The 25,928-nt window shown below is 41.6% G+C and overlaps 1 protein-coding gene across 1 annotated transcript in view; it reads left to right on the top strand.

Annotated features, from left to right (window-relative positions):
- GNAS (GNAS complex locus) overlaps positions 1–24,830 on the top strand; it is a 52,244-nt gene extending 27,414 nt beyond the window's left edge. The window contains exons 5-12 of the mRNA XM_075277041.1: positions 8,595–8,692; positions 17,668–17,722; positions 17,981–18,054; positions 19,621–19,679; positions 20,661–20,781; positions 21,647–21,777; positions 21,904–21,971; positions 23,081–24,830. Of these exons, the coding sequence (XP_075133142.1) occupies positions 8,595–8,692; positions 17,668–17,722; positions 17,981–18,054; positions 19,621–19,679; positions 20,661–20,781; positions 21,647–21,777; positions 21,904–21,971; positions 23,081–23,227 (753 nt within the window). The 3' untranslated portion in view covers positions 23,228–24,830. The remainder of the gene's footprint in view (positions 1–8,594; positions 8,693–17,667; positions 17,723–17,980; positions 18,055–19,620; positions 19,680–20,660; positions 20,782–21,646; positions 21,778–21,903; positions 21,972–23,080) is intronic.
- The last annotated feature ends 1,098 nt before the right edge of the window (positions 24,831–25,928 follow it).

The following is a 25,928-nucleotide window of genomic DNA, read 5'->3' as shown; positions in this document are numbered from 1 at the left end:
AAGCCACTCTTGACTTTCACTTAAACTGCACCAAAATCTGCAACAGAAAAAGCTGCTTTGCCGCATTGCGGGACCTTAACCTTAAAGACTAATTTTCACCTCCTGGGGCACATGCGGTTTTATTCATCGCTAGAAAGCCGACAGGGCACTGAATACAGCGCATTATTGGCTTTCCCGTTCTGTGCCCCCGTTGAAGAGCTATCGGTGCCGGTACCGTAGCTCTTCACTGTCAGAAGGGCATTTCTGACAGTTAGTCAGGAACGCCCTTCCTCACAACAGTGTCTACGGTACCGGCACCGATAGCTCTTCAACGGAGGCACAGAACAGGAAAGCCAATAATGCGCTGTATTCAGTGCCCTGTCTGCTTTCTAACGGTGTATTACACTGCAAGTTCCCCAGGTCTTTAAGAGGGAAATCCAGTCAGTGATCTCATATGTTGATCTTTGAGAATTTTATTAAAGCGATCTCAGGATTTAGACCACCTTCAATTTCTAGAATTAGAGCTCTGATCTTGGAGACTAAACTGTTTGGAAATCTGAGCTCTTCATCTGTGACCCACCTGAGGATATTCTTGACAGGATTTGCTTGGCTTTCTGCTTTGTAACACAAGACTAGGTTATATGGTGACTTTTTCAAAGATCACTGTGTCGTCTTGTAACATCACGACTAATGTAAGTGAATGGGGTTGCATTGTAAATGATCTCATTATGTTTTGTGTGTTTGCAAGCGACTGAGTGTTGTGGTTGCAGCAACCTTGAGGTCAACCCCTTTCACCTGCATTACTGGCGATGAAAGATGCCCTGTAGGCTCAAGGTGTATTCATGTATTAAAAAGTGATGGCTGCAGGTTTAATGTAGTTTTGTATCCCTTTCAGTTTTTGCCATTGCTGAATTATAGCTCCTTGCTGTACAGCTAGTTCTGCGGCGCTAATTTTTGAGATCAATGAGATTTTTAGCAGTCAGACCCTCGCCCACCCTATAGTGATCAAGTATTGTAGCCAATAGTCCATTACTTTATAAAATTAAGCTGCCCCTTTAACACCACAAGGTCTCCATGCTTAGATTACTTTGTCTTTTCCTATGTAACTAGTGCGTATATTTTATGGCACTTAGAATTGTATAATTGTGCTTTGCACCCCAACCAAATTAATGAACAGCGATATTTGCATGTAGAACCAAACCGTACCCCCTTGTGGTTGTCTAACCATAAATTATCATGACTTGGGTTAAAGCATTGCTGCATTCCTCTCCAGAGCTTGGAAAGATTATAAGCAAACGTCAGTTCTCTATGGTGGATCTAGTTTTTCTAAACAATCGCACAGGCTTGTGTATAGGCAAATGTTTGACCCCCTAACAAAGCCACCTTTAGAAGATACCGCACAAGAAAAGATCTAAATCCTCAATTTTCAGTGCGTATCGGTGTCAGGAGCTCTGGGATCACAGAGGGACGTGGCTCATAGATAACAGAAGTCCTGCAGTCATTGATACTCCCATTATTAACTAGCTGCTATAGAACTGCAAAGTTGTAGCCTATTGCTAGATGATTTTTTTTTTTTTTTTTTGCTGTGACACTTGCAGTATAAATCCAAGGCTGAGCCCTGGGGGTTCTGCTATGGTTTGCAGTTTAATTTAACAAAAAAGTGCATTAGTTTTTAAGTTGTTGTGGTTTAATAAAGTACTGGAAAATAGGAACTAAAAATGAAAGGTCCCACAGGTCTTCAAACTTTTTAGGAATGCTCTTTTTTTGTTAGAGAGAGATGGATGGATGCACTCTATCTGCGGCACAGTATTAACCCTGGTTTTAAACTCACCCTAGGAGGGTGAGGGTCCTTCCAATGAGGCAATCTGTCTTGCCTGACATTGCAGCAGTGCAATCCCAATTGTACATACAAGGCTTCAGTTCAATATTTCCTATAGATCCTAGTAATTCTCCAAAACCCAAGTCTATGGTACTTGCTTATCTAGTCCATCAAAGATGAGGGTTCCTGTATACTGTCAAAAATCTACCTTCATCTATATCTTTCATTATGTGATGGGAGATTATGGAATTGATACCCAAAAACCACTTAATTTCCTGTAATAGGTCCCAAAGACTGAAAGGTGTTGCCTTCAGCAAACATTGATAGTGGAGCAAAATGTCGCTTTGTTGTACTATTGGATCATGAAAGGGAGGAATGGGAGTCTCCACCAAAGGACCCTGTCTAACTTGCCGCTCATACACTTTATGCGTTTGTGTGAAATTAGCCTTCCCAATACTTACAACCGTGTGTAGACTGCTGTCTGTGATTGAACGGCTCAACCGTTTCAAGGGGCAGCAGACAAATGTCATCTGTGAGTCGCAGAAGCACGGCTGCAAAACTGGACAGTCCAGTTTGCACACGGAACCGTGTAAAGCGCACTCGTGTGCCGACTGGAATGTATGGGACTTTTGCGCTATCAGGGTTTTTCCTGGATGAACTAGCACACTTTCGTCTGCAAGAAGCCTTAAACAGATCGTTTGACATATAATTCACATTATAGATTGGAAGTCCAGAATTGTATATTTTTAAGGAGCTGGGCAACAATGGAGACACCATACACTTATAAATAAATCCCCCTAGCTTACGGAATTCCCTATAATACTAATTTCAAATAGAGTATACATTATAACCCACCATTCCTATAGTCTCCATCTTCCCACTCCAAGTCTTGTGAATCACAATGTGAGACCAGCTATCTTGCTGAGGTAACAAGTGAGGGAGTTTTAGTCCTCCAGCCTTTCAAGTGCTGAAGCTGGGCAGAGAGAGTGAAGCCAAGAATTTGGGACAAGGCACCCCCCCCCCCCCCCCCCCAATTCCACCTTGGGCCTTTGTAGGGCTTCTAATCCAGATACGATTCTGAAACTTCCCTGAATGTTATGAAAAATTGTAAGGGGCAACCATATTGAAACATTGTGTAGCGGATTTGCGATATCCATGTTATTTTGGTGAATTTCATCCTGCCCACTACACTAAAGGGAGGTTTGCACCAAGCCATTTTTTTCTGAAGCCTATTTAGCAATGGTTCTACATTTACGGACACCAAATCCTAAACTTTACAGTTAACTTGTATACCCAGGTACTTAAAACTGTGTACTGTCTGAGGGTGATCTGCCTTAGCTGTTTTGTTGTGGGGCTGTGGTCGCACCAAAAGGAGGGAGGACTTCGACCGATTAATAGTCAAACCTGGCAAAGAGACAAATGGTCATAATGATCCTCAATGGGAGGGGTGGGGTCAAAGCAACCACAGTGCACAGTGGACCACACAAGTAAATACACTGTATTTGATGTGGCAAAGATCTTCCAGGACCTTAATGCCCTCCACAGTCTGGGGCACCTGAAGGTTTAAAAAAAGTCTCCTAAGGGCTAGTTCACATGGGGTATGTTGGGCTGGATTTTGATGCGGGATCCGTGTCAGAATCCGGCTCAAAAAACCGCCTCCCATTGAAATCAATGGGAAGCGACATGCCCTTTCTTCAGGCGGAATCATCCACCTCGTGACGCCTCCCTCCCAACTAGGCCCATTCATTTGCACTGCAATGGCATCCAGTCGCGGCAAGCCGTTTATTGGACCGGAGTCTGAGGTGGCCTCTGCGTCAAATTCCGGTCCAAAAAAATCACGTGTGAACTAACCCTAAGATTTGTTTTTGCCTATTGGGCATAAAGCCTGTTGAAATAACTCGGGGTTGTTGTTTTTTTTTTTGTTTTTTTTTGAACGTTTTTATGAGGTTTCAGAATTGACAATAATCACATAATTTATAGAATGCAGCAAACTGCCCACACTAAAAGCTGTCTGACATGGAAGTCTCTTGACTAGTCATGAAATCTTTGGCTAGTAGTCCATCCACTCCTGGTGACTTGTGTAATGGGTGTCAGAGCCTTGTCTAAAAACACTGTATTCTCTAGAGATGGAGACAAGGCCAAGGCATGTATCTCCCTGTCAGGGACCTTTCCTGGACATGTGTGGAGCAGTATGTGCATCTCTAAACATTGAACACAATGCATTTTTTAAAATTTTATGTAGACTTTGAAGCTAAAGCCAGAACTATGTTAAAAATGTGGTCTCTATCCTTTTGAATCAGCACTTTTAGGCTAAGGCCATATAAAATAAAATTCTGCAGTATGTTTCCTTAGCCTTACAATAATTTACCCTTTGCTCAAACTGGGGTTTTCAGACATGGCAAAGTTTTGGTTTCATGCAGAAAGTTCACGATTAATGTTAAAAAAGTGTCTGTCTTCCAAAAGTAGTGCCGCACCTGGTTGTGTTTCTGTTTTGTTTGTTTTTTTTCTTATCCCATTGACATTGCTGGGATTTTCTCCATGACTGCACACGTGTGTGTCCCCATACCAGACTGGGATGTAATAGCACAACATTGATGTTCCAATAAGGCAACACAGGTTTGGGTTTCAGAATCTGAGAACCGGGACCTGCCTAGAAGGAGTTTGACCTATGAAGAGAAAAGACTGTCCTTTCATGACTGTATGTCCCATATCCAGATTTATCAAATGGAAAGAGTCTTCGCTGAAACTACAGGAAAAGAGGAAGGTCTTATTCTCATAACAGTATCACTAGATGCATGGGTAAGACTTCATTAAAGGGATTCTATCATTAGAATTCCATTTTTTGATATTAACACATAGGAATAGACTAAGGGCAGTTCACACAGGGATCCGTGTATGCATATTCCGTCGCGGCTTTCCGCTCCGAATTAGGCCTAAATAAATGGGCCTAGTCCGGAGGGTCCTGAATCAGACGCGGCATCCGCCTGAAGAAAGGGCAGCTCGTTTCTTTTTTCTGCTAGCTAGGACAAACCGCTAGCGGAAAAAAGAACTCTAGCGGTCTACAAAGACCTCTATTGTGAGGGAGTGGATTTTGAGGCGATTTCCGTGCCAAAATCCGCCACCTCGTGCTCTGTGTGAACGAGCCGTTGAGAGGCTATTTTTCTCCTACTTTTAGAAGTCTTCTCCGCTCCACTGTTCCGGTGATATTCCCGGTTTTCTGCGGTGTTCAAATGATTTTTCTCGCAGCACTGTGGGCGTCCCCAATGCTGCTTGAAAAATCTCCAGCACCTCCTCGTCTTCTTCTGGAATGCCTCTTTGCTGTGTTGTCATAATTTGGTTTCTTTTTTTGAGGGGGGGGGGGGGGAGTGTGCCCACTTGTATTCCTGTTTATTATGTCTGTGGGCTAGCAACTGAGCAATATTTTGCCTTTGTTTCTAGAAAGTATAAAGAATAGCACCAAGTTACCTGTAAGGCCAGTTCTTATTTTTGTTACTTCATTGACGTCAACCATAAAATTATTAGACTCTTACGGAACATGCACATTAGATTATGAGCGGTTGCGATGCAGCAATCCAATAGATCATTGGATAATTGGTACGCGCTAGGCCACTATCATTTACCACTAAAATGTCCCTTCAGGGGGTAGTTTAGTGTGGAGTCGTGCATGTTGGCTTGCTGGCCTAAAGGGGTTATGTCCCTTACAGAGGTTGTTTTAGTGCCTGTTCGGGATCTGTGATCTTACTTTATCCACTGTCGACATGTTTTTCACGGGATCACCAATTCAGGCAGCCAATGATGGAGTTTATTCTGTTCAGCCAGTGTTAGTAGCCCATCAGAGAATGAGATACCAGACATGTGATGTAGACTGATCTCCGCAATGTGTTCATACAAACAGATGATAAAGTTAGATGCATTTGGCTAGTTTGCTCTCATATTGAGTGACTGTCAGCTGATGGCCACAACGTGTTTTCTGGGAGGGACAGATGATATCTGATCGCTAACAATCGGATATTTATTCACTGCTTGTTGTACTTAACATTTCTGAGAAATTACATAACTTGTAAGTCTGCGGAATGAAAGTTGGATCGCGTACTGAAGGCTTTAGATGCCATGAAGCCAGTATGTAGGACTCCTGTGCCAGCATATAGTAACAGACAATAGAAAATTGCTTAATATTGGCTAAACATCAGCAAATGTGAGCCAATGGGATTTGTCCATCCTTATGCTGAAAGCCAGTGGCCATAGAGGCAAGTTGGGAGTCCTCCTATGATGATTTTCTAGTGGCATCTTATCATTCTGTAAAGAAGACTTGCACCTTGTGATACCAAGCAGCCATGCCTGTAGAATGATGAATATCTGTCCTGGATTGTACTGAAAAAATATAAAAAGCACAGTGTGGTATCTGGTACATTAATGTTATCGATATAGAGTCATAGACAGGAGAAAAATGGCTGCTCACCTTCAGGGGTTGTGATAGGATCACAGCACCCAGATGAATGTATCACAAAGGCGTCACGTAAAGCCAATGGGAGCAGCAGGATCAAATCCGTCTTGAAGACCTGACAATCGAGACCAATAAGGACCCAACAACCACACAAATCTTGCTCAGAAAAGGTATGGTGAAGAGAATCCGCACTCACCCAAAGCTTGGATAAGCGTGGATTCTCTTCACCATACCTTTTCTGAGCGAGATTTGTGTGGTTGTTGGGTCCTTACTGAGCCTGGATTGTACTGAATCACTATTGTAGACTTCGTTGATTTAATTTCTTGCACCAATCCTTTTTTTATGGGTTTTGTCAGTATTCTGCATGAAATCAAATTACAGTCAATGGGGTCTGCTGATCTCCGTGTTTAACTGTTTTAGCAGTGTGCCTTTTCATCGCCCAGGTTTCCTGACGGACCTAGACATCACAGAGCCAGCACTAGGGTGAGCCTAGCATAAGAGGTTACAGCAAATGGTAACACTGGTACTTTGCTTTATGTTTTGGCAAGTGGCTCTCCTGTTGTGGGTGGCTGGAGTCACTGACTAGACACTGTGCCCCTAGCAGAGTGGGCAAGTATTTGGAAAAGGAGGCAAGGCTTAAAGATCTGTGTCAAACTATAAAATCCTAAATGCCGTACATTTTTCACACTTTTCCCTTGATCAATTTCGTATTTATTTATTTTTTTTGTCTGCCTGATCAAGGTATGACCCCACGGAAGCTTACATGTAAATTACCGCTGATTCTCAAAGTGGGCAGTAACCTTTTTACTTGGAGAAATCGGAGCTGGTTTACATATCCGATTCTAGGGGGCCTTACCTCTTAGGCGGAGTGCACACGGGGTATTTTGGTCAGGATTTTGAGGCTGTATTCGCCTCAAAATACTCCACAAAAAGACTGCTCCCGTTGAAATTGGAACAAACGGCTCCCGGAAAAAAGAACAGGCATGCTCATTATTCTTCTTAATCAGCCTGAAGACGCTCCCTCCTCCCGACTAGGCCCATTCATTGGGCTTAATCCAGAGCGGAGTGCATGACGTGGCTACCTGTTTTTTTTTAGTCTGGAAACTGAGGTGGCCTCCACCTCAGTTTCCAGACCAAAAAACCCCATGTGCACTCAGCCTTAGGAGATTGATTGATTTAGGTTCAGAAAGCTTTTGAGTGGCCTACAAATGTTCCATAAAAAAGCATACATACAATAAATGCCAACAAATGCCAAATTTTAAATAATGAATTAGGAGAGTAAGGGTTGGATTGGAGGGGGATAGCAGGAAGGGTTCGACCAAAAAACAAACAAACTGGCGAGAACCACTAAATCTGGCACTTATGGGTTTGTCCATAAGTAGAGTGGAAGACTTAAGGGGGAGGAAGCACTTTGTGCTTGGTGACAGATACGCTAAGATAAAATGTCTCCCTAAATTTTGGCTCCAATTAATAGGTGGCACTGACTAATCACAGTGCCCCTTGTGGAGCAGGAGGGTAATTATTTTTCTTGCTGAGCTGTAGTGGGTCGATTTACAAACTGTTAGTTGTGCTGCAGCCTTCGTAGAAATAATAGCCACATGCAAGCTGCAGAGGGGACCCTGCAGCTCAGTGCAGCCTGGCTGTCCCCATGTAAATCTACCTGTAGCGTACTGCTGTATTTAAGAGGGGGGGAATGACCGACAGAAAGATGTTACTTCGGCACACGTTTAAATTCCTAAGCAGAAGTTCACATAGAAATGTCGAGAGCAAGCTATCCACCTACGCTTTTCAGAACACTCATACCAGTTTAACCAGTGCTGCAAGGTGCCAAACTAGAAACCATTTTGAAGAAAGCATTCTTTTACTGGAACCTCTCTCCCCTCCCAACACACAGATTGTTTTTGTCTTTCTTTTTAATCTGAACTGGACTGTCCTGCACGTTAATCATAGGAACGTTTCCCCTCCCCCTCCCCGCTGTTCTGAACTTTACAGTAGTGTTAGAACAGTACAGTCTGCTCTGGCCTTGCTATTTTATTGGTTATGATCATAATCTTTGCAGCAGCGTTCCCTTGGCACGTGACAAATGTGCTTATGCTGAATGACTAATTCCTATGCCTGAGCCCAGGTGTACACACAGATTATAAACACCCCATAAACAGACTGTGTAATTCTAGTCACCCCTCTCTAAACCTGCTGTTGGTTACAGTCACAGTTTTTAGGTGGTCTCTGTGGATGACATCAATGCCCTGCGTCTCCTTTGATGGGGGATGCATACACTCCACATCCAGATTGTCCAAATGTTTACATCGTTTTGTGATCAAGTATATAGTAAATCATGTAATTCTCTTGCAGGAATTCTATGAACATACAAAAGCACTCTGGCAAGACGAAGGCGTGAAAGCCTGCTACGAAAGATCGAATGAATATCAACTAATCGACTGTGCACAGTAGTAAGTGTATCCTCAACACCACCATGCACATATATTTATCTCAATGCATGTTTGTTTTTGGATCTTATAGGGGTTGTGTTGAGGATAAGGCTTGCCCCTTATCCACCGGGTAGGCGATAAGTGTCTGTTAGTATTTTAGATGCCGTCTGACCAGTCAAAATTTGCTTGTATATATGTATATATATATATATATATATATATATATATATATATATCTCAAAAAGGTAGTGCAGCAACAAAGGAAACAATACAAAAATAAATGCCTGGCTAGGCTTTAACTAAACATATAATAGGTTACCTCCCCTAGAATAACAGAAATCCAAAAAGCCAGTTGAGTCATTCAGGACACAGCTCCAAAAATATGACCTCTCTCTTTGGCTCTCCAGCCAAACTCTTCCAAAGTTTTGCTGTTGGAGCAACTTCTTAAGCCTCCTTGATGAGCAGACTCTCTGCAGCTGAGTTTCTGCCAGGACATCCCCAAGGTGTGGACTGGAGGGGGGTCGAATGACAGGTCCCACTACCAACCTACCTGTCATTCCTAAAAATCCAGCCTAGTACTGAGCATTTACCAAAATGCTCAGCAGACGAAAGTTGCGGTTTGCTTTTAAAATCCATTCAAATGAATGGGTTTTAAAACTGATCCCTGGGAAGCCGCCCCCTGTCCAGTTTCTCCGGGGCTGAGGACAGAAACCCAGTGGAATGACAGCGGACACGGGTGCAAGTATGAATGCCCCTAACCAGGAAGCGTCTCTAAAAGATCACCTCTAAAGACCACCCTCTTTATCTAGAACATGGTTCCTGTGAGAAATTCACCACCCATCTGAGATCTATTTCTTTTCAGTTATGGGTGCTAATCTCAGAGGTTGCACTGTAATGGCAGGGTGTATACTGACTAGTACTGGAGCCAAAGGTTTTAGACCATTAATAGCAGTCTGGATTTCATTGTATAATATGTTTGTTTTTTCCATTGTGGCTCGCCAACCACTATTTTATTTTTTACAATTGTAAAATTTTCCATTTTACAATGACTTCAAAACTTTTTTCTTTCTTTGGTTCCATGGCTGCTTTGGATGGTCTACAAGTGACTCTTTCAGCCTGTGGCATCAGAGATGTAGGGGGCTGTGGTAGGAGGTAATTCAAGTACTAAGAACACAATGGTGCATATTGTTTCAAGATCCTGGTCTTCTTGCGAACGCTGTCCTCCTGCCTCCGCAAATAGCTGACACATTCCGGCAGTCCCACTTGTCACAACAGCCGTGTCTTGTCTCTCTGTTAGACTATTCGTAAACCGGCATACTGTACACGTGTGATTTGGTAATCCAAAACTAAAGTCTTCTAAGATCTAGAACGGTTAGTTTGTGAGGCAAAAACCCTAAAACCATACACGTTGTGCTGTAGCTATTAGTGCTAAGTAACCTATCTTGGGGAAGATTCTTATTTCCAATGTTTTGAGCACAGATCTCGTGTCATGTTTCCAGCATTATGAAAATGGGGAGGAGGGATATATTCCCACATAATCTGCCACCTTGCTTTCTTCTATTGGAGTCAGTCAGGTGGCCCATGTAAGAGATGATCTGGCACTGTGACTAGGAGGAAGATGCCTGCAGCATTAATATGGTTTGTAGCACCTCCTATAGACACTATATCTGTAGCAAAGGCCTGCCTATAGCATACTGTTATTTAAGGAAATAAGACCTGTGTTAAAGGGGAATATATCCCTAAAACAAGTGGTCCGGTTGTTATTAATCCTTATGAATATCTTCCATCTCGTCATCCATAAATTCATGGGATGTCTCCTATTGTGGATGAGTCTTTTCTTCCCACCATCACAGAGCAGCTTTGTTCGGGTTGAGCAGTTTGCCATCCATCAGAAGTGAAAGCCTTTGCTTCCTCAGTTCTACAGAACCTTTGGCCATGGTCCACAGTGCCAGAAGGGATCTGGGAAGTTGTTCATTAGTAATGAGGATTAAAAATGAAAAGGTTTTATATGTATGGGTTGGGGTATACCATAGACTTCTATAGATAAAGATTTGCTTTGAGGAGGAGATGTTTGAATTTACTCTGCCCCCTTCCCCTGCAGTTTAAGTTTGGGGACCCTGCATTTAACATGGATATTGTGAAGCTATGTGCATGGAGGCAGTATTTATAAGTCTCTGAACTGGTGCTGCAGTGTCCTTGGGTAAGGGGCCAAGCCAGTGTTGCTGTGTATTGCAGATTCCTGTTAAACACTGGATACAGAGCAGTGACTTTTGTCCTTGCAGGAGTATCCGATCTGTGTATAAGGAGTGCAGACTTGATTAATGCTGGGCTCCAGTGTCTACAGTTGGTATTTGGGTGGATCATATGCTGCACTGCCCCACATGATGATGTAATGACAGCTGATCACTGCCCGGTAATGCTATTGGCCACTGTCCTCTCCACTTTTCTCTGCTTCCTCCTCGTAGCAGGGCCCCAGCTAGGGAGGCTTCCTACCCTGCAGGCTGTGAGCTTTATGATGCGTGCAGGAGATATGGTGATTTACTGCATTGCCTGTGTCTGCTCTTATCTCTTATTAAACATTTACATACAGCTGACATGGGGCGCTGCATACAGTATCTTTAGTGCACACAGCAATGTTCCTAGTGCTGCAGAGGGTGGATTGAGTGCCATCCACTTGGAGGGTATAATCTCTATTGCCCAGGGTGCTTATCTTATATTGACCATGCTTCCAAATAAACTGCGTTAAAATGCAGCAGGCATCAGTTTGAATTGAGCCAAGAACGTGTGTGTATGTATGTATAATTTCACTTTAATCTGGAATTGAATATTTGTGGGAATAAGGCTGGCTGTGAAGCTAGTGCTTTGGATTGGACTGTTTTCTATCTGGTATGTGTATGCTACTGAAATGATGGGATGTGCATACCTGCATGTTTCCGCCTACTGCGCCCTGGTTCTTTTTGGATTACTTCGAGAGGGGTGTACAATGGTGTAAACCTATAGTGGGGGGTGGGGGTGTATGTGGACTGACTGCTTTCTACATTTTTGTGTTGCCTCTACACTTAATAACCTCCTGTTGTAATCCCAAATGCTATGGCGAAGAAAAGTACTCATGCTTTATACCGCATATTAGGCTTTGTTCACACAGTGCAGTTTTGATGATTAGATGGTGTATTCTTTGTAGGGTGTGCTGCTATGCTTTAAGCTGTTGCTTGTAGGATGTTACTTTTTATTGGTTTGGGGTAACCTTTTTACTGGATTTAATTGGAAACCGATCCCATTCCCCCTCAGCAGCCCTGATGTCTCAAGATGCATGTAGACTGGTTAAGTGGGAAGTGGTGGTGTTTCTGGGACATGAGAAGCACTTGACCACTGTAGTGGGTTCTTAGATTGTGAGACTGGTAAATGTGAGCTTCCCATCCGCTGAGACAGGGCCCCTCCTTCCAAACTGCTTGTGTAAACTAGGAGCAGCAGAGCTATTTATAGCCTGGCTGCAGCGATGGAGGGTGGGGGGAGTGGTGGAGGCTGGGCCCTGGGTCATGGAGGAGGGCACATGAAAGGGTGGTTCCTCTCCTGCTCGCCGCCGGACGTTCTGTGGAGGGGAAATGGCATCAAAATGACTCTCATGGCATTGAATGTGCAGTGTCTTCCCCAGCTATTACATGCTCTGTCCTCAGCCATCACCACCAGAGGCTTTCACACAGCTTTTCTTCTTCTCTGCTCACTTTACACTTACACAGTATATAGAATAAATAGTAATCTGTCATGGAGATTGGCAGGTTTAAGAGCCAGACACAGTTTTTAGTTATATGTAAGACCTGTCTGTGGGCCACTATGTGCAGTCTATTCCAGACTATATTGACTACTTCCAATTCTCATGGATTTACCTTGTTAATGTTTTCTGCTCCATCTTTGTGGTGTCCAGCATGGATGTGACTACATACTGTCATCTCTGGCCCTCCCAGAGGCACGCACTATAATTTTACGTATGGTGAATTTGAGGTTTGCACTTACTTTACAATCCAGAGCTCCTGGACACAACTTGTGAGGAGAGAAGATGGAGGGAAAGCCTACATGCACTCTTTGCAGCAACTGTTTACTGAATTTGCCTGCAAGGACATGGGGCCCCGCTGAGGAATTCATCAGACAGACCTTGCAGGGTAAAGCTTGTGTTAGTCCCCCACCCACCGTGAAAATTAGCACTAGGTTTATAGGTTCTAGTGTCATTCTTATCTGGGGCAGCCGGGCAGGCCCTCTTACAGATTGCAGGTATAATAAAGGTAAAATATTTATTTTAAAAATCTTGGTCCATAGCGTGTAAAAGCCTGGTCATTTTCAGATATCCAGAGCAGCCAGCCATGGGATCTGTACATTGCTTACTCAGACTTTACTCATGTCATTGTATGTGCATGTGGTGGGAAACTCTAGGAAGAGAAGACAGAAGATCAGTGTGGCTATAAAGCAGATCTGTCTTCTAGCCTATAGTTAGAGGGCTTGTCATCCTTCTGTGCAGCTTTAATGCAGCAATGTATTGGACTAAGATTTAAAAAATAAATAACTCTTACCCCCTTCATTCCTGCATCAGCTGCCATGTAATAGCTGCTACACCTGTACGGTCATGTTTTTTGGGGCTGTTTGGCTGCGGTGGTGGCCTGCCTTAACCACAGGCCTCAGTGATGGTCTTTTTGGGGTTGGTTTGTTTGTAATTTAGTCTAACATATTGATCCTTTAAAGGAAGTCTGTCAGATCCAAAATGGCTGCTAAGCCAATAACCATGCCATGTAGGGCCTTTTAATAGTAGTAGATACCTTTTGCCCACAAACTCTGTGGTAGCTTCAGCCATATTCTTCAGAGTGACCTGCTGGGGGAGTAGCATACCAGCCAGGGACAGAAATAGACTTGACAGGCTGGTTAGAAGGGACGGCTCTGTCCTGGGGAGCCCCCTAGGCCCAGTACAGGTGGTGGGTGATAGAAGGATACTGTCCATGGTGAGCTCCATGCAGAAGGACAACTCCCATCCCATGTATGAGACCATGACAGCACTGGGCAGCACTGTCAGTGACTGATAGCTTCACCCCAAGTGTGAGAAGGAGAGCTATCGGAGATCCTTGCCCTGGTGTCAACTATGTGTAGGTAAATCTGGAAAATCAAACCCCACCCCCAGTGCACTTGGCTAATTTACATATAGTACCCATAAAAAGAGGATTCTCTGTATTGCTACATGGGCCTGTAATTACAGATGTTTGTGCTCCTAGTAAAAGCCCACACATACTTCACCTTTTTGGACTGAACCAGACAGGCTCCCTTTTAAAGTAGAACTCCCTCTATAAATCCTCTGGCCTGTTAGAATTGCTTAATGCAAATTGTAGTAATAAATGTCTTACTGGTGGCTGCATTTCTTAATGTTTCCTGGTCCACAACTGAGTCATGTGGCCAATATCGGGCTGGTCCACACGAGGTTCTGCGTCACTTGGACAGATATATATATATATATATATATATATATATATATATATATATATATATATATATATATATATATATATATATATATATATGACACATATTACACCCATGTCACAATTACTATGTGGGGGCCACTGTAAAGCATTATATATACTGTGGGGGTCCACTGGGGAGAGCATTTTAAAGGGTGAGGCTTGTTGAATGGCGAAATTATTAAATAATAAAAAAAAAAATTAACCTTTTTCTTTCTCAATGGGACAGAATTACTAAACTGTCTTTCTGTAAACAAAACTTAATTGCCCCCAGCAACCAACAACAATGCAGCTTATATTTTTCAGCAGCATCATACAAACTGAAAGCGGCTCGGTGATTGGTTATCAGTTTTTGTTTTACAAAGAGAGCCCGTTGACACATTTTCAGTCTTTATATACATCTGTAACCACCTTTTGCATGCCATGCAACATTTACCTGTGTGTATACAATCTCTGGAAATGTGAGCGTAAAACAGGTTACATAATGGGTCTCATGCTTAAGTGAAAATTCAGTGTTGCCTATAGCAACCAAATGCCCACATTTCCCTTAAAGCTCTTCCTATGATGGTCTGACCTAGAGAATGGCTCCCCCATTATAAGAGGTCTTCTAAGTAGACACTGTGACACACAGTGGTGACCCTTGGCATCTGCTGTGGATGTGTAGACTTGTTTATGGGGTTTACCTAAACTACTGTGTTTTCACAGCAAAAAAAGTTACCGTAAGTGAATTGCCACTTTAAAACTGCTGACTGCTCAAAATCCTTGTTGCAGGAGCTGGTGCGAGGGGTCCCATCCCACAAGTGAATGATGTGGAAGCTGCTGCTAGCATTTCCACAGTATAAAGAGTGAATTGTGGGTTTTGGTGAAGGGGTGGAGGGAGCAGTTCAATGGTGTGTCTTTGTTCTGCCGCCTGGCCCCGCTCCAGAGATCTCTCACAAGGTTTCGTGCTGACGAGCTATTTATAGTAATATGGCCCCATTGTCATGACAACAGAGCTGGAGGCCAGGGCGCGGGCAGCTATTTCTGGACCATTTGTAATGTAACACTGGGAAAGTTAGATTATCCTCTCAAACTAGTCCAACTTCAGATAACAAATCTGACTCCCCTTCACTATTCGCCTCCATTCTCACACTGATCTTTGTGCTTCCTCGACTCGCCTTGAAACTTTTTGTAAGGTCCTGGTTCGGACAGGTGATGCACACTTAGTTGGGTTCCTCCGTCTAGGTGCTCTATTGCTATCGCTCGAAGCTGCGGTGACTTAAACTCCAGATAGCTTTGCCCCTCTGCCTCAGTGTGGGAGGAATGTGCGCTACATCCAGTCATATGAATGCAAAACTTCTAGTTTTGTGAACAGATAGGGTGCCGCCCATTATCAGAGTAAAGGGTGCTTTGGTAAAAGGATATTCCTTTTGTGTGCAGACATCTAGTTTTCAAGTACATATACAAATGTTCTCCCTTTGATTGTAATTTTGATCCACAAGCCGTGAAACTCTTCTCCGGTCCGTCACAGTTAGGATCTTTTTCTGACCACAATTTTGTTGTCCCTTCGCCACGTGTATTATACCACTGCTTGTAGACACGTTAAACAGTCCGCTGCGAAACTCCAACAAATCCAGTAACTTCACTCAACGTATATGGCCATGGGCACAGCCATACGCTATTGCCCCTTTTTGCCACTCTGTCACTACTGCCTTATGATCACGTAGAGGCAGTGCGAGCACAGTTGAGCACGTGACTCAACTGCTGCTCCATTTATTTATTTATTATGCTTGCTTATATAGCGCCATCATATTCCGCAGCGCTTTACAAACATTGACAGTCACTGTCCCATATAGGGCTCACAATCTAAATTCCCTATCAGTATGTCTTTGATGTGTGGGAGGAAACCGGAGTACCCGGAGGAAACCCACGCAAACACGGGGAGAACATACAAACTCCTTGCAGATGTTGTCCTGGGCGGGATTTGAACCCAGGACTCCAACACTGCAATGCTAACCACTGAGCCACTGTGCTGCCCCAACTGTACAGGCTTAAAGATTCATCTGTGCTTGCGCACAATAGTGACTATAATTTAAAAAAAAAAAAAAATTCTGATCTTCTGTAGTGTATGTAACTGTTAGACCACAAAGTTTGTGTTAAGCTGGAATTTTTAAATTAAAAATTATGCTTGCATTTGTCTAGGTATTGCTTGAATTTCCATCTTATGATTTCTGGGCTCTTGGTCGCACATGCTCAGTAGCTATGCCTGCTAAAGTAACCTTGTACAGGGACAGTTGGTAAGAATCAGGAAACTCCTTACCAGCCCTGGATACATTAGGTGATTATACGGAGAGGGAACCAAAGAAGCAGCAGCGTGTGCTTATAACAAGCAGCATCTAGTTGTGCTACCGTAGTGTGATTGTTTTCAATAGTGTTAGGGGCGTTCACACTACTGTTAATGTCCGCTGCTGTCTTCCGTTATAGGATGACAGCAATGGACATTAAACTGTCGCAGAGAAAGGTCAGACTGTCTGTTCCCATTGACACTAATGAAAACATGGCGGACACTATATTACATTACTTTGTAATGGAAGATGAACATAAAGTCCTACATGCACAACTTTATCATGTGTTACAAATGTGATGTAATGGTGTCCACCATGTTTACATTGTCAATGGAAACGGACACAGAATCAGTCTTATTGTTCTCTGCAGCAGCTTAATGTCTGTTGCTCTCATCCTATGATTTGAAGAAGCAGCGGGTATTAACAGTGCTATTGTGAATGCCCCCATAGCAGTGTTGAAGGTAGCTCTGTACTGCAAAACTCGTCATATAGCCCTAGACTAAAATGGAAAAGTCAGAAGAGCTGACGGGACCTTTTTAAGATTAGTACACCTGAACAGTGGTGGTTTGCCATATTGCATCTCTCAAAAGATTGCCTGGCTGCACTGAGTCCTGGTAAGTTGTTGTTCACACAGTCTTGTTTGTGCAGCTGGAGTGGGAAGCCATTATCAGCTGTCAATAGTGATCATTAGATAAAGGAGGCTTCCACCCAAAAGTTATTTGGCAAAGATGGAGGTCATGAAGAACTCCACCCTGTATGCGAACATGCCCAGAGACTCACTTTACAGTGATTGACAGGTTAAGTATTTGCACCCAAAGCTGAAAATTGGCCTTTTAAAGTAATAGCCGAAGCTCTTCTACTACTTGTTCTTCAGTTACTTTGTATGCCATTGTGAAAGTGAAAACCTTGTATTTGTTGTGACTTTTTGCTGCAAATTACTACAGTGATTTAGATGTTATTTCTATGCGCAGGACTGTGGAGTTGGAAGGTCTGAATCGGGCTGTACTTGTCAATGTATTCTTTTTAGCAGCATATCTGTTAGCTTATGTATATACACAGTTTATTCTGCCGCATGAATGGTTAATATGATGGGATAGAAAGAAGTCAGTCTTGAGGTTTTGTCTATATAGTATGGGTTTATTTTAACTTTTTTTTTTTTTTTCTCCCTATCTTTCAGTTTTCTAGATAAAATTGACATTGTGCAACAGAATGACTATACACCAACTGATCAGGTAAGTGTGTACATTATGTATTGGCTTGCGTATTGTTTAGGTAGCTATTGGCTGGGATGGATGGTATTTTGACTGATTTTTTTTTTTTTTTTTTTAAATTTACTTTACCAAAAAGCAACCAAAGTATGCGGGTGTCTCCATCCCAACACATTACTTTACCACAATTTTTGAAGAGCTTTAATGGCAAAAATTCTTTAGGCTAGACCTACAAAGAGAAAAAAAAAAAACCAACTAATCTGTACTTTCTTCTTGCTGTAGGATTTACTACGTTGCAGAGTCCTGACATCAGGAATATTTGAAACCAAGTTTCAGGTTGACAAAGTGAATTTTCAGTAAGTAATAGAAATCCGTGCTGCATTGGCGTTTTTATGTGGCCCTTTAAATCACAATTTAAATATACAATTAATAAAGTTTGTCTAAATGAATAGTACAGGCAATAGTAATGTGTAATATATTGCCTCTTTCTGCTCTTAATAGATAGTTTCCCTGCTCCCCCTTTCTTAAAAGAACTTTCACTGAAAAATCGCTATTCTGTCTTAAGATTGACTGCAGACGACTCCATGTCTAGTGAGCAGGAAGTGCAAGAGAAAAGGAAGACATTAGGCTTAGGTTACATTCATATCACATTTCTGATGTCTGTTCAGCATATTCATTTAACAGATTTGTATTTGAATGGTAAAAATTGATATATGTATCTGTTTTTAACATTGTTTTTTTAAAAATAAATAAATAAATAAATAGTCGAACAGGGCCATATCATCCCATATGATGCTCTAAATACTAGTTTGTAGAGATGGGTGAACCTCACAAGATTAAGTTTTGACAAATAATTGTGCGTATCACCCTCCCCAAGTTTATTTCGGGCACTTCAGCATGAATCAAAAATGCTATTACACTCTTTCCCCTCAGACCACAGAGTATAAGTGGGGGAGGCCTGGGGTATGAGTAAAACTAAGTTATACTCCCCTTGATTCACCTCTCCTGGGCGTTTGGTAGCCAGACATCTTTTGGCTTTTTCCAAGCTCCTGGATGATGATGATGCATGCCCTAGGGAGAATGCTGAGCCCTGTGATTGGGACTATGCGATCATGTGGTGCACACTGTGTCAAAGCGCGCCCCATGTGACTGCAGAGGCAAGGTGAGTATAATTTATTTTTTTTTGTTTTGTTTTAAACTCTCCTTACCTGGGCCTCCATCTATACTCTGGGGTTTGAATGTTTGAGTGTAAAAGAAAAATTGTTCCAAATGCATGCACAATCCATTCACATTCATTATACAAGGAATGTAATGTATTAAAAAAAAAAATTAGCAGTTTTTGGGGGTTTTTTGTCTGCCCACTGACAGATACTATTTATACTGTAAAAACATAAATGTAACAGTGAATTAGTGGTATCAATGTACACTTGCTGAAGTTTGAGAAGAATAGAAATTTCTGGTTTTGTCAGTCAATTGATCTGGTGTGGGGGGGGGGGGAATGTATCAACCCATGAAAGGGTACAAATGGATAACGTTCTTATTTTTTATTTTTTCTCCTCTTTGGATGGAACAGAAAACCTGGTAACAAATGGAGATGTGAATTTTGTCTTAAAGGGGTTGTCCAGGCAAAAATGGACAACCAGTTTATGTATTAAATAGGCAGGTGGTCCGGTTTTCTGGGTCCCGTGATGACGTGTGGCGGAAGTCCTAGCCACATGCAACCGCTGATACAATCCGCTGCCTCAGTGAAGGGCTTGAGATGACCTGTGATGTCACAGGTTAGGGACTCTACCTGATTGGCCTCAGCAGTAAAGCCTGGACAACATCTTTAAAGCTTCCTAAGAGACTGCTGAGATTGTCTGCATCAATTGGTAACTAGTATTAATGTTTGCCAATGCTTTAAGTTTGTATCTTTCTTTTAGCATGTTTGATGTTGGCGGACAACGTGATGAACGCAGAAAATGGATCCAGTGCTTTAATGGTAAGATTAAAAATGCCTTGCTTAATTTCCTAAAGTATGATAAAATATCAATACAAAAAAAAAATCTCTCTTGAGAAAAGGTCATGGATTTGAGAAGCTAGGAGGATTACAGATTTTGTGTCTTGCACAGTTAGTCACGTGCTACCCTACACAAAGTGATTGAATTGTATTTCAACCACAACTTTGCTGCAACTGTTTCGTTGTGGCCCTAACCTACAATAACACCTGTAGACGTAGAATGATTTCACCTCACTTGCTAGTTATGCATTTTATTTTGTTCTGTTTCCATGTCCCTACAACCAATCTACAATTACTATGGTCAAAGTAGAACTAATGGTCCAAGGTGCAGAAGGTTTGCTAAGGCCCCACGTAGTGTCTCGCAACAAAAAAGCTCTGTGGGAAAAACCATGGCAGCACCGCATCGCAATTTTTCCCGCAGCGCTTTTCACAGGTTTCCTCTGCAGACCTTCTTCATCAATTATATCTATAGGGAAACCGCCAGCATTTCCATAGATATAATTGACTTGCCGTGATTTCCAAAACTGCAACTGCTTTAGAAATCACAGCGTGTCCGCTGCCTGTATTTTACCGCAGTGTGGGGATGGGATTCGCTAGAAGACCATCCACTACACAGTGACTGTAAAACGCTGCATTTTTTAATGCAGAGTTTACACCATGTTGATGCCCAGCCTAAAGGGGATTTCTCATCAGAGCAAACTACCCTCTATCCATAGGATAGTGAATAACTTACAGGTAAGTGAAGGTTTGACAATGAAAGTGATTGGGCAATCAGTATTGTACTTTGTCTACTTATGATATTCCATTTAGAATGAGGGCCAAAAGTCCTCTATTTTCCTGATCAGCATGGGTCGCACAACCATGATCAGCAATTTACCCCCTTTAATGCTCTGGCAATTTCTGTCCCTGTGCTAACAAACTTTTTTTTTTTTTTTTTTTTTTTTTTTTTTTTTAATAAATTAGATGTAACTGCGATTATATTCGTGGTTGCCAGCAGCAGCTATAATATGGTGATCCGGGAGGACAATCAGACCAATAGACTCCAGGAAGCACTAAACCTCTTCAAGAGCATCTGGAACAATAGGTATTGTATGAACCAGATGACTACCTTTTCCTAGGTGTCTGCTTTATACTTAAAGGAGCTTGTCAATGTAAACATTTTAAGTGTTCTTTATGGACAAATTGCTTTTGACCCCTTTTAATCTGCCAGACTTCAAAGGTGCTACTAAAGAATGGGCCTAGTAGATGCAGCCTAACCTGGTTGGCCCGGTCACTGCTGTACAATATTCCAATACGTGGCCAACCACAGCTTTCACTAGGAAGTTTGTTAAAAGGGTTAAAAAGTCAACTTCTTTTAGCCTAGATCTGCACAGAAGCATGCATAACTCCATCTTGGCTTTATTTTTTTTATTTATTTATTTTGCTAACCAAACTGCAGCTTCTACATAGTTGCTTGACAGCAAGTCACAGTTGTATTTGGCCTTGAGACTTGCTGTCACAAAGTATAGATATAGCCTTAAGAACTACTAACGGGACCCTGCACATCATAAAGCCAGTTACACACAACCGTGTACTAACCAGCTGCCGTAAATGAACAGCATGGGAGGCACATAGGGAACACATGGATATCGTCTACGTGCACCCCTTTTATTCAATGAAAAGGGGCTGCAAAATTGGACAGGAATAGAACCTGTTCCATATTTTGTGGCCCAGACTGTTGGCCCGAGTACAGTGCCATGTATTTCACAGTTATGTTTAGGGGCCCATAGAAATGAAAGAATGTCCGTGTGCTATCTGGGGAAAAACCCGGATAGCACATTGACCATTCATACGGTCATCTGCAAGGTGGCTAACTGATTTTGTTATAGGTCTTACCATAATGTTTCTTGTCTAGAAGGCCGTATCTGTAGACTCTCAAAATAGTCTCCTTTATGTCCATCTCTCTACAGGTGGCTACGGACCATTTCAGTCATTCTCTTCTTGAATAAACAAGATCTACTTGCAGAGAAAGTTTTGGCTGGAAAATCGAAAATTGAGGACTACTTTCCAGATTTTGGTCGATACACCACCCCAGATGATGGTATGTGATTTCTTGGCACCCTTTTGTAATGCATTAATTCAATTGCCATATTCTGTACTTGACGCTGCCCAGATATTTGCTAACTGTACTTTTGGTAAGCAGATTTTCTGTCTTCTATTATTTCAGCAATTCCAGAACCCGGGGAGGACCCGAGAGTCACAAGGGCCAAGTATTTTATTAGAGATGAATTTCTTGTAAGTTATCAATCTGTTTTCTCTTCTAGATTTATGCACTACAAGTGTGTGTGTGTGTGTGTGTATATATATATATATATATATATATATATATATATATATATATATATATATATATATATATATAATGTATGTACATATAATTTTTTTTAATTATTCAATCCTACATACCTAACCGTTTTAAAAGCATAGCATATAATCTGCCAAAATAAGAGAACACACTAAATTTTGCAATAACCGTAATAGACTACATGCTCAAGGTTATACAGTACTATATAAGCGATACTACAAGACCGTACCAACACTGATTCAAGTAAAGTTTTATATCCTGAGCTGTATTGAACGTGACAGGTAAGTGCTGATAATGTTAATATTGTGTTGTGCAGAGAACCTGCGTGTCGCCATTGAACACTGGCACTGAATACTATAATAAAAGCCCCATGAAGTCAAACCTAAGGGCTAGTTCACACGGGGCAAGTTGTCAGCAGATTTTGACGCAAAATCCGCCTCAAAATCCACTGCTCCCATTGACTTCAATGGAAGGTAGCGGAAAAAAAGAAGCGAGCTGCCCCATTTTGCCACAGCTCCGGCCCGGAATGCCGTGATGGGATGCTGGTGCACTGCTATTATTTACTATTATTCCCTTCTATGAAAACCTGGGGTTCTCAGATTTTTATTTTTATATAGAAGGGAATGATCATTTTTAACTGGCTACAGTAAAGGATATTTTTAATGAGGTGTTTTTTTTTTGTTTTTTTTGGGGGGGGGGGGTGTTGAAAGTCCCCTGTTAAGTGCAACAGGTTTTAGTTTTTAAATTGAAGGACTGACTCAGAGGTCAGCAGCCTTTGGCATTCCAGCTGTTGTGAAACTACAACTCTCAACATGCTCCATTCACTTATGAGACTGAGTTACTGATCTTGGACCATAATTGGATTGGTGCAGTTTTGTGTATCTTCCTTCACATAGGTGCTTAGGATTATATTTCAAGTGTGAAATATAGTTTCTAAACAGTTAATATAGGTATGGTAGTGTGTTTTGTGTACATGTTTATAAACCTAAATTATTCTGATTTAAATGTTTATTTTGTTTTTTTTGTTTTCCCTCTACAGAGAATCAGTACAGCAAGCGGGGATGGGCGGCACTACTGTTATCCTCACTTCACGTGTGCAGTTGATACAGAAAATATTCGAAGGGTTTTTAATGATTGTCGGGACATTATCCAAAGGATGCACCTCCGTCAGTACGAACTGTTGTGATGGAGATAATCTAAAAGAAAATTCTGTTCCCCCTTTTTTTTTTCTTTTTTTTTTTTTCCCACCCCATTTTGTTTTTTCCCTGGACTCTTAATTCAGTAAAAATTAAACTACAAAGATCCCCCCACATACAACCATAAAAACAAAAGGGGTGGGGAAATAATCCACCCATGAAGGGATGGAAAACTGTGTGCAATCTCCCCTTCTCCGGCTTGCACCTGTTTTTGTTTTTTTATTTTTGTTTTTTGGTTTAATTTTTTTTTTTTTTTTTGGTTCCTTGCTGTCGGACAATTTGTGGAACTGTTAGCTTGCTGCCCCTTACCCCACTCTGCCCTGAAACAGCACGGGCTGGCGCCAAATGAACCTTTGACTTATGGACTCCCGTACTTAACCCTGATGCCCCACCCCTTTAAAAATGCCAATGTTAAATGCAGTGCGTGTGGAGGATTTTGACTTCATATAATGTATACACATGTGTCTGGAAGAGGTCTGTGCAGTAGGCTGGAGACTGTACTGATTGTTTCCATCCCTCAATACGGCCTAATTCTATTCTCCTGATCTTCACCCATTATATCAACTTTGTATTCCTTCACTGCATTGCTGACCGCCAACTGAGAAAGGACACTTGACTCTTGACTGTAATATTGTGTCTTGATATTACAGAGCTGGGAGGCTCTCTGCCATCACTGGGAGGGCAAGTGGCAAGAGATTTTATGCCTTTAACAAGGGTGCCATTTATTTTTTTTTTTTCCTTTTTTTATTTTTAGAAAAAATAATAAATACTTGGATATGACTTTCAACATATCGACGTATTTATTTAAAAAAACAAAAAAAATCTGGACATTTGTGCTGAGTTAGCCACGCTTTATTTTTTTTTTATTTTATTTTTTTTCCCTCTCTACCCACTTTGTCCTTTAAACAACCTTGTGTGATCTTTAAATCTTCAATCCTGAGCAGAATGTTAGACCTCTGTCCTCACAAACATGATCACTCCCTTTCCTTCTGTACAACACCCTTCACTTTCTTTCATTTTTTTTGTTTTGTTTTGTTTTTATTTTACTGCTGGATTATTCTTTGTACAGAATGTAAAATGTATTATTTTGTACAACTTTATTGAAAAAAAAAAAAATAACTTGTAGAAGAGCTTTGTGCCTTGATTTTGGCTGTGCCCTGTACAATGAGCTAAGATGTAAGTATGTCAGATTACTCTGTATAGCAATGTCACCTTTGCCCCCTTTCCCTGTTTACCTTCCTCCGTTCGCTCAACATGGAGCAAAACTATTTGTAGTACTAGTTATTTTTATTTTTTTTTATTTTTTTTTCCTTCCTGGTTTACAAAAAGCTGTTGAGTAAAAGATACAGCAAATTGTACAAATGTTGCAAATTTAACCACTTTTAAAGTGGGTCTTTATGATGTGACCCACTGTGGCTTCATCGTGCTTTTAGCTTAATCTCATTTAAACATCTATCCAAGTGCAAAAACCTGGCTTGTTTCTACATAAACCAAATTTTGCTACAAATAAGTACTAGTGCTTTTATCCTTCATCATAAAATCTTATTGGCTACTTCATCACAAAACTGCAGACTAACTTGACACCTGTTTACACACACCTGTCGATTACACCGTAGCACTTAAAGAGAATAAAAAAGCATAAATTTGTCTATGTACAATTTAATGTGTTTTCCTGATTTCTAAGATTGGTGGCCTACCCTATCCGATAACAAGGACCCTGCAGATCACTAGTAGCGGGGCCGCTCCTCACTTGTAGTGGTGTATAGGTACTGCAGCACTGCTTCACTGAAATCTATATGGTAAGTGAGCAGTATGGCTCTCCTGCTGACTCTGTACTGGTTATCTGTGGGGGTTCGGGTGTCGGACCCCCCACAGATCTAATAATTTTGGTCCATCCCAAGGATAGGCCATCAATCTTAAAAACCGGGTAACCCCTTTTAAAGGTATAGTTTCACTCCCACCCCCTTCCCTCCCGTTAGAAGGTTAAGTCGTTCCTGGTCCTGTTCCTATAACTCTCATCTCACTTAAATACATCTTTCAGGAAATGTGGCTGTCCTTATTCTTGGAGGTACCCTTTAGACTTACTGTACATATGAAACAGCTGTCAGCCAAATCTGGGTTCAGCTTTGAGCCATCTCTTGCCTTAATGTTAGCATTCTTTTATATTTGGGACTCTTCCCCCTTCTTTGAGGGATAGTTTGGATGTCCCCTCTGTACACACTATCCTGCTGCATAATACCACTGAACACTGATTTTGCCATGGCTTGCAGCATATATGAGGTATGCCATGATACTTTCACAGTTTAAAGAGAACAGTTGGTAGCAGTAAGAGCATGACCCTATCTCCCAAATACTCCGCTAACAGCACTGATCATATATCGGGAGAAAAAGGGTTCGGACAGATAAAATGCAAAAGACCCTTGCTGCTTCTTGACAGTATCCATAAGCTGAGGGTCATAGTTTTTTACTTTTGGATTTAAAAAAAAAAAATAATCTGAATTTCAGGTTCACAGACTTGACTATTTGCCTTGTGCTCACACTGTTCATGGTTGCTTGTTGCCACTACTTTCTGAGCTTTGTACATTGGCTTAATGGTTTTCCTGTTTTACCATATTTATTAGACATGCCCCGTATTATAAATGAATTGTCTGCCCAATTTTCATTCTTCCTTTTCAGCTTAAAACTATGCAT

This window comes from Leptodactylus fuscus, chromosome 6 (genome assembly GCF_031893055.1).
Source record: "Leptodactylus fuscus isolate aLepFus1 chromosome 6, aLepFus1.hap2, whole genome shotgun sequence".
In the NCBI taxonomy this organism is placed as follows: domain Eukaryota; kingdom Metazoa; phylum Chordata; class Amphibia; order Anura; family Leptodactylidae; genus Leptodactylus; species Leptodactylus fuscus.
The sequence above is the reverse complement of the archived record's forward strand: the minus strand, read 5'-3'. Positions and strand labels throughout refer to the sequence as shown.